The sequence below is a fragment of the Morone saxatilis genome, unplaced genomic scaffold (assembly GCF_004916995.1).
Source record: "Morone saxatilis isolate NCDOM2014 unplaced genomic scaffold, NCSU_SB_2.0 Contig18, whole genome shotgun sequence".
NCBI lineage: Eukaryota > Metazoa > Chordata > Actinopteri > Moronidae > Morone > Morone saxatilis.
Window position 1 is genome coordinate 11,076,753 of NW_023339740.1, and position 9,491 is coordinate 11,086,243.

Below are 9,491 nucleotides of genomic sequence, written 5' to 3' on the forward strand. Positions count from 1 at the left end.
ACATTGTTATTCAGATTGATGAACTGGAAATGTTAAATTCAGGAGGAGAATAAAGCCAGCAGAAGACCAGAGATATGAGAACCATGCTATACCTAACAAATGTGTTTTGTGTTCCTGGCAGAGGAAAGCCTATCTCGATTCGAAAAGGTCAGTCTTTTACTATGTACATACTGTATACATATAATATCTGTATACACAAACATAATGCTTTTGTAAAAAAGACCTTGAACCTTGTTATAGCTGATTTCCAAGTATTGACTCCAATTTAAAAGTGACTGGGTCTTCTTCTATCACCCTCTCAACACTACAAACCCATCAAAACCCTCCAAACATGTTTGAGATGGAAGCACGGGTTATTCTTGTGTCTGTATAGATGACGTTAAATTGTAGTAATGTGGTATTTTTATCTGGCACTGACAACCTACACGTGTTACGTATATCTATTAAAACAATGGTATATTCTCCAGTACTGGATCACAGGGGGGGAAAAAGCTAAATATAGAGGTAGAAAAATATTTAGATGACATTGGCTCTCTATAAGACGAATGAAGTCTTTATCAATTAGTTAAACAAATAAGATGAGAATGCTTCTGCATTTTGTTTTGCACCTATAGTAGAAGACAGATCATAACTACATGTGTCTTGCTTTAAGATTGCTCCACCACCCTGTTGCCTCAAATGTTGTTTCAATACTGGACAGTAACCAGCAGAGTGCAGCATTGGACACTGTAAATCACATTTCCCCACGGGGATTATTAAAGTATTTCTGATTCTGATTCTGATTCTGACTTGATGCCAGTGTGAAAAATGCCACCCATATTTTAAAACCAGTCACACATCATGCACAGTGATTGTAAGGGACAAATAGAAGAACCAAAACGTCTGAACCAAATTTTAGCCTGCAACTTTGTGGCTCCAGTCCACACTGGGATGTAAAGGCATCTGAATAGATTTTCACCTCTGTGAAGAAGGTGGAAAGTCAAGGCTGCTCATAAATATGTGAGAAATTCTTGCTGACAGTCTTCACAAAACACACACCTATTACCCACTTCACAGAACAATGAATTTGCAGATTAATTTGCTTGTCATGTATTTATTTTATTTGGAGTAATATAGAGCCATTGCATTCTTGGCTGAGCAGATATTCACGAGCACTACCGAAGTCGAGTTGTTTGCACAGTAACACCTCTCTCGGTGCTACTATTTGGCAGTCTGCATTAACTCCACACTAACTCTGTGAGACATGACGGAGGAGTCCTGGAAGGATCCTAAAGGCTTTACAGGCTGAAGAGGAAAAGTTACTTTGACCCCAGAAAGAGCTGGAATCTATTCTCTCTTACTTATAGGGTGGATGTTTCCAACAGACACTGTGCATGCCTTTAAGCATGTGTTTCAATTTAAAAGAACCATAACTGGTGTATTGTGTATATGTTGCAACACACAATTTTACAGCAGGTTAAGTCAGAGGTCTCAACAGGGTCACATTAACAAGCCTCTTTATTTGTTGGGAAAGCATCTGGCTGGCCTTAATGTTGAGAGATGTAAACTCTTGATAAGTTCCTCAGCTGCACTCTTGCCTTCTGGTTCCCTTGTAAACAGAACAATTCTTCCATCACTTCACCCCTGGACTCCCACACCCTCCTAACCTACTCACTTATTCGTACATGAGCCAGACCTCTGCTGTGAGACAGAAAATCGAAGTGTGCAGACGAAAAATAACCTCCCACCACTGATGGCTTTAGCCTTGATACAGAGAAGCGTGGAGAGAAAGTGAGATGCTATTTCTTTCACAAAGCACAGAGTGAATCCTGATGCTTCCACCTGCTAATGCACATACAGCGTTATAAATGTAAATCAGGGCTCACTATGCTGTTACATTTTTGCTTACATTCTTGTCTCCATTTCTATTCTATCTATTTTGTAAAAAAAAATTAAATGACATGTTTTGAGGGAGGATTTCCCAATCTGCACAATCAGTCCACAGCTGTAAGAGGACATGTAAGTGAGATGCTCAGTGAGTTGAATTTTATACAGTAGCCGCCATTAACCTTTATACATCTATTAGTTACATACAGTACGTATTATATGTGTCAGCAGTCCCGTGTCAACATGTATTTTTCTTGTCAAATCTCATTCATTCTGAAGGGCAATACTGGTCAGTTGGCCCTGCAACAAAAATGACAGGGAGGATGTAATGATGCTACATTGATATACCTACTTTATTACAAAGAAACAGGGGGGAAATGTTTTAAGGTTCCCACCTGCAAGCAGTGGAAAGTGCCTGGCAGAGGTACATTGTAGGGTAAAAATAATCAACTGGAGAAGCTCCAACATTCTTTATATTCACAGTCCTCCATTCAAACAAAATTATTCAGCTACTGTTATATAGTTACTATAGGTCAAGTAATTTTTCTTTTAGCATGGATGCTTTTTTGGCTACAACTATTAGCTAGTACTAGTTATTCTGTCAGTCAAATGGTCTCTGAAAAGTCAAAAAACTTAACCTTCACATGCACTGGATTGCACCACACATCTGTAAAGGCTATGAATCTAATGACATTAGCGCAGTAGGTAAAACAGAGGTTCATTGCACCAAAGATCCTGGGTTCTAATTCCAAGTGAGCACATTTCACATTTTGACATCCATGCAGCCAGCATACTGTGTCCTGTCTCCTGGTCCATCTCAAGTTGGTTGCGCAAACTCCCTGTTTCCCCACCACTGGTTTACCAGATTCATACAATTAACACAATGCCTAGTTCATCTTCATTAGATTTTCTGTCCATAAGGCCACAGAACTAAGCATGTAAATGTAGAGCATAATACAATGCTTAACAATTTGAGATTATTCACATGAAAAAGGCCATGAGTTTTAGTTCAGGTCAAAAATGCAGTAGAGCATACACTTCTATTGTACCACGTGTGCTACAGATATACACTTACTGATTCAAGTTCAACAGGTTGGTGTTGAAACGGATGAGAAGCCCCTTATCCCATACGACATCATCATCATTTTGTCAGCCGGTGGGAAAATAGACAATATATAAGTCTTATTTAAATCAAAGTCTGATTTAGGATGTCTATCCCATCTCCATGCGATCTCCATATCGTCATCTTGTCCTCAGACATTTTGTTGGATGGAGGAAATCAGTTAGTCGACGATGAAGTTCCCTCATCTATTTCATCCCTCTGACATCCTTTGATGCTATTAATGTCGTTTTGACTGGTAATTCCTCAAGCATGAAAATAACTTATTTTCCATTCTGTGAACCAGTGGAGTGAAACTTAGCAGTTACACAGCAATCCAATAAGTTGCCAAAGGTCACACGTCATCATCGTCATCATCATTGTGCCTCAGCCTCCTCTCATGACTTTGTCCTCTCTGACTCCCTCTTTGAGGAAGACGACCGACTGGGTCCTGACAGAGCACATACTGTTTCCAGATTTTCCGGAATGCTGTGCGGAATTTCTTGATGCGGAAAGCGTAAACGATGGGGTTCACAGCCGAGTTGCCGTGGGTGAGGATGATGGCAATGTAAATGAGGAACACTGGCTTATCACAACCAGGGCAAAAGAGGGTGATGCAGTTGAGGATGTGTAGAGGGAGCCAGCTGACTGCGAAGAGGAAAAGAACAAGTGCAAGCGACTTGGCCAGCTTGAGCTCCTTGCCAAAGTAACGGCTGGGGTCTGTGTGGCTAGCTGTCACCTACAAAGAGATAAAGGAGAAGATCATCAGCGTAAACATTTAACTTTAGTCTTATCAAGTCACATTAACTCTGTTTTAATAGCAAAATAATTGTATTTTGGTTGCTGCATATCAAAGTGACCAAAAGTGTTCAACACAAGAAAAGGAAGTCATTACCTTCTTGTTCAGCTGCTTGTGGATCATGTAGAAAATCTCAACATAGATGACCAGCATGAGGAGCAGAGGGGGCAGCACCCAGCCAAAGAAGTTGAAGTAGACCATGTAGTCCATGCTGATGACTGTCTCAAACTCACAGGTCACCAAGAGGTCATCAGTGATCAGGGAGCCATTGTCACGGAGACTCTGCAGGTTATTCCAGCCCAACATGGGCGTGAGGCCCACTATGATGGACACCAGCCAACACAATAACACGGCCGTGCCAGCTCGCCGAGGGGTCACCACACGCTTGTAGCTTTAGCAACAAAGGAAAAGATATATAGAAGTGTTGATAAAAAAAACAGAAAAGACTATCATAACAGATAGTGTGTGTGCTGTTTTTTTTTATTATTTTCATGATACACAATTTTTGTTAAATTAATTTTATTTTTTAATCTTCAAGTATTTTAACTACTGATTCATATGCTTTATGTAATGTATGTGTTATTAAAATGTTACATTGGACACCTTAAAAAATAGGCAAAACAACAGAAACATCTTGTTGTTTAATTCAGCCCAATGAAACATCTGAAACATTGAGAGATTTACAAGACAAATTCCCTTTGTAAAGCAATAATAGAATATAATAGCCTGCATATGTTTTGTTTTGTATCATAAAACGACTATAACTTGCATTTCATTGTACAAGCTTGTCTTGTAGATAAATAAATGAACCTCGGACCTTGTAATAATGTTACATTTTTGTAGTGGTTGTATTTTGGGGTGTTGTTACTACTAAAGTAAGTCTATGTAACTTTTGTTGAATAGTAGCCACTGTTGCCACAAGTTACAATTATAGAATAATGGTACATGCTAAAACAACAGTAGTAATAAAGTCATAAAGTCAGTAAACGGGCTGAGTAATGTCAGTTATAGGGCAGTATCTAGCTAAATAGTGCTAACATTAGCTAACATTTTGTAGCCATAATAAGCTACTGGTCATACTAGACCAAGTAAGGCTGTAGTTAACCCTAGAGTGTGTTCAATTTAAAAGGAAGAATGTGATATTTCTTCTTTCATAAGTCACATAGTCTTGCTCTAGTAGTTTGTGGGGTTGTCATATTGGACTATATATTATAAATTGTACCAGTTTTTTTGTCCTGTAATTCCAATTTCTTTTTGATTGCTGTGTCTGAGTTTCTATTTTATTTTATTTTCCTGGAAAACATTTCTGTATTCAAATGTCAGATGAGTCAGCTGAGACATCTGCTGCTTAAAAGGGAACTGTGGGATTTGTTTCCCAACATAAAAGTGTCCAATTCTTTGGTATTTTCATAGGATGTCCTATCTCTGCCACTCAGTTGTTGCTATTGGACAGATCCATGAATTAGTCATTTGTCGCATAGACATGAAAGATTCCTGTGGCAGACTGGACTGTTGATTTTCCTAATTCAACCTTTATTTCTATAAAGTAAGTGCTGACTCAATCAGGCGAAAGGGGTGAATGAATCATTTCAGCGGCTAACTCTTTTACTCTCAGCCATTTTTTTCTCTTCTCTTATCATGCCTAGTCCCTGGCTTACCTCTCTAACGCTGACGCAAACACAGAAACACACACTGTGATATGTGCCAGAACCAAACTGTCATATCTTTCTCTTTTTCTCTTGTTTCGTCTTTGTCCAGTTGTTGCTGCCTTTTACTTTCTGTCTCACACACACACACACACTAAGGAGTTCAGGGTGAGGCAGACACAACACAGGATGAATGAATGAATACTCAAAGGATGTTCAAAGAGACTCTTTCTGGAGGGAGTAGGTCTTCCCATATGTGACGACAATTTTTATCTCAACTCTCTCTACAGTTCGGCTTGGCAGAAAGCTCGGCTGCGTGTCTGCATACAGATCAGCTTTCAGTATGCCAAAAACTACTTTATGGATATGACTGTTCTTCATCTATCTATACTTTCCTGTGAAATTTAAATCCTTGTTTCCCACCTGCAAATCCAATCCTTCAGCTAAGCACACTGGCAATACTTAGGGCATTTTCAAATCTCAGACATACCACCACCCTTATCATGGCAGTATGCTTCCAAACCACCTCCGCTATAAAAAGCAATCAGTGCCTGTTAAACTGTGTCCCTCTAGAGTCACAGGGGTGGTTTAGGGAGGGGGACTCAATTTCTCGCTCATATTATCACTTACCATGAGACAGTAAAAACACAATTGGTGTTTTAAGTATCTGGCCAAATGCATCAGCAGTGAGATGGAAGTAAATTTTCTCTAATCTGTGACTATAACATATTCTTCTTTTTTTATTTTTTATTCTTCTTTAAGCCGAAGCACCCCACTTTTTCTGCTGTTGTTGTTGAGGTTTAAACTAGTTTTTAAAAGATTATAATCATTACGATACAATATTAATATTGTCTGTCCGTTACCTTGAACTGTCACTACATCCAGTACACAAGTTCACCACTGCGTGATGAAAAGGGCTGAGAAACCCAGCAGCACACTGATAAATAATAGTTAAGCCTGTAATATTGGGATAATACTAAACAATATATATTTATTGCTCGAGTGTATTGCATTGCTTCACTGCAACCTGTGTTCTCTGAGTGATAGAGTGCAGTGTGTGTGTGCATGTTTCTATGTGTGCGTTGGGTGCCAGCTTGAGAAATTATGCAATCCATCAACCAGCCACCATGAGCCTATTGACCAATCATGCATTCTCTGCCAGACTCACCAGGCTTATTGTTAAATGAGCCAACTTAAAGTGGAAACTCAAGTTTTCTCTAAAATTATGGGTCTGGCAAGACAAGAGGAGAAAATCTCTGTTACCATGCAACAGAAATATCGGTTTATCATCAAGCTAGTTTTTAACAAAGCAGATCAGATCAGAAGGAATAAAGAAAGAAGTACAACACATTGGACCTCTGCATGCTTCTTGTATATGTTAAGCTCAGGCTGGACACTGAAATACAGCTTGCCTCCCCACAGATGTGAAATTCAACAGCTTTAAAAGTACCAAATGGCCTTGACCTTTCTTTTGACCTGGAGCATACCAATGTAAATAATATATAAATAGAATAAACTGTCTTTTTTGTACAACAAAATAGTAGTAGTATTTTTATCTATATATCTGTATCTATCTGTAACTCCTTCTATCTATCTTTCTATACAAACTCCATGTCTACTACAAATATATTTACAGCTGAAAAAACATTCAGACAATTCAAAAAAAGCAACTAAAATCATTAGCCTCATTATTTTTTGAGACAAATATTTAACAATCAATTAACCTTAAAGTTCACAGTCAGACCATCGGTGTTTGTGTTATCTAATTATTTTAAAAAGTGGGTTTCTTTCTTCTTTCTACCCCTTTTTGATCATGATATGTTTTACTTTGTTCCAGTTAACAGCTGATATCATGGGTAAAATGATGTGCTGGAAGTACACAAATAAATAATGAATCAAAAAATAAAATATAATTTCAACATAACAGTCTTAGTATAATTTCTAACGAATTTTAACACTGACATCATTACTGACTCATTGTTACTTCCAGTACAGATAACAGAGATGCCACAGCAGATTAATGTAGACCAAGATTAATGATACTGTAAATGAATTCATATCATTAGACACACATCTACATTAGATATTACAGTCATTTCTGGTTGGAGCTCAAATTAAAATCATGTAACAACCGCTCTTGTGGGCGCCCTTGGTCCAAGCAGCGGTCCAGACACAAAGGCGTGTAAATGAGACAACACACTGAAAACTAGAAGAATTCACCTTTGTGCCTACCTCATGGGTATTTTGACTCTCAGATAGCGGTCGATGGCTATGGCCAGCAGTGCCAGGATTGAACTTTGAGTGAGGACGAGCACAGTGCAGGCGACCAGCAAGCAACTGTAAAAGTGCGTCTGGAGTCCGATGCTGATGGTTATGGCGAGCGGGATGACAAGAGCCCCGACCGCAATGTCAGCCGAGGCCAGGGAGACGATGAAACAAAACGTGGTGTCTCTCAGAGACCGGTTAATACGCACAGCCCAGACCACCATCACGTTACCGATGACCGACGACAGGGCGATCACCACCTCCATCCCAATGTAGAGGGCTTTAGAGGCAGGCAGACCCGGAGGCATGTTCACAGGCGCTGGAGGAGTGTGCGCTTAGCGGAGAAAACAGCCTGAACACGTCGAGGGAGTTCTCTGTTTGAGTTTGCGGGCACCGACTGAGACACCCTGACTTTGGTTTCGCATGTTTTATATCCCCACACGGGCAGAGGTAGTGTCTGCTGCTCTGAATGATTTTAGAATCTGGTCCAGGACATAGAGCTGCGCGCCAGACGCAGAACTTGGTCTCCATACGGTCCCGAGGCGGTGATTCCGAGAATGAAGTGCATGGCATTGGCCCCTGCAGTCCTGCTGGCGAAGGGACGGGACGGCCGCGGTGGTAGCCTATGAATGAGTCACAAGCAGGTTCCCAAAGCCCGGATTAACAGAGCTGCTTTCCTCAGTGTCAGACATGTGTCAAAGGTCGGAAAAATAAACAGAATTAGTCATAAATAGTGTCGTTTCCGGCTGAATCTGAGTCATTTTCATAATTGCGCCATCATGCTTTCTCTTTATCTGGCTGCAGACAGTAAATATTTATTCCAGAAATATCCAGAAATAACCCCAGTTTAGATATGGTGACATTTACGCAGGGAGATATTAATAATAAAAAAAAACTTATGTTCCTTCATAGTCACATGTGCGACTGAAAGCTCGCCCTCTATGGGAGTGACACACTGAGTCCTGAGGAGGAGAATATCATTAATTAATATGTCAGGTGCATCTTATAGCCATTGTCAAATATACACTAACTTACTGCTGTGCAACTCACACATTCTTCTACATGTTTTCACTTTAATGTGATCAATTATGTGATTTTATTCAGACCAAGAGGCTCCCAAAAATGTAATTACAAGCTCCTGTATATCCCTGCTGTATTTCCTGAGTATGACTGAGTACAGGTTGAAATGAAGAGTGGGTGAAAAGTATAAGCCTGTGAAGCTTTGATGCTGTGGAGAGGAAGCCCAGAAAGGAAGCTAGATGAAGACAAATGGTCACATGCTTTGTGTTGGAGGAACAATAACACAATACTGGACTGAACTCCAGCTTGGTATCAGTGGGAAACAGCGGGGCTCAGCTGCACGAAAGACGCATGCAAACAAACCTATGTAAATGCAAACAAGACTCACAAACAAGTTGCAAAAAACAACACCAATCGCATACAGATAGAAACACAACATGCTCTTCGCACCTTCATCTGCACTGTAGTTGATTGCAGATGGGACTGCAGTTTTTGAATGGACACACTTTGGTGAAACTTACCATCTCTCCAGTTGGAGTGGGAAATGTACAGATCAACACTCTGACAAGCGCATTCATAGATCTCTTTCTCTCACCTTGACTACAGTGAAGGTCTTTGCCCTGAGAATGATTTATGTTTCCATCCTCAATCATTCATGTGGTTGTAACTCCTGTCCGACTTTCATCAAGGCTACAATATCATTTCCAGCACTGTGGATGAAACACAAACAGGCACACTCAACTCGTGGCCACTCTGAGCCAAACTTACTTTTAGATACTTTCCTAGATTTTAGCAA

The 9,491-nt window shown here is 40.0% G+C and overlaps 1 protein-coding gene across 1 annotated transcript; it reads right to left on the reverse strand.

The window, feature by feature from the left end:
- Nucleotides 1–1,318: 1,318 nt before the first annotated feature.
- LOC118328787 (adenosine receptor A1-like) lies at nucleotides 1,319–8,339 on the reverse strand. The gene is made up of 3 exons (XM_035662687.1): nucleotides 7,643–8,339; nucleotides 3,861–4,155; nucleotides 1,319–3,704 (listed from the first exon to the last, which is right to left on the reverse strand). The coding sequence occupies exons 1-3, from the start codon at nucleotides 7,981–7,983 to the stop codon at nucleotides 3,321–3,323; spliced, it is 1,020 nt and encodes a 339-aa protein (XP_035518580.1). The 5' UTR covers nucleotides 7,984–8,339; the 3' UTR covers nucleotides 1,319–3,320.
- Between the last annotated feature and the right edge of the window lie 1,152 nt (nucleotides 8,340–9,491).

Excerpts from the sequence above, each read along its gene's own strand:
- LOC118328787 (XM_035662687.1), bottom strand. The coding sequence starts at position 7,983 with ATGCCTCCGGGTCTGCCTGCCTCTAAAGCCCTCTACATTGGGATGGAG. Across the intron at positions 4,156-7,642 it reads AGAGTCAAAATACCCATGAG|CTACAAGCGTGTGGTGACCC; the intron begins GTAGGCACAAAG and ends TTGTTGCTAAAG. Across the intron at positions 3,705-3,860 it reads ACAAGCAGCTGAACAAGAAG|GTGACAGCTAGCCACACAGA; the intron begins GTAATGACTTCC and ends ATCTCTTTGTAG.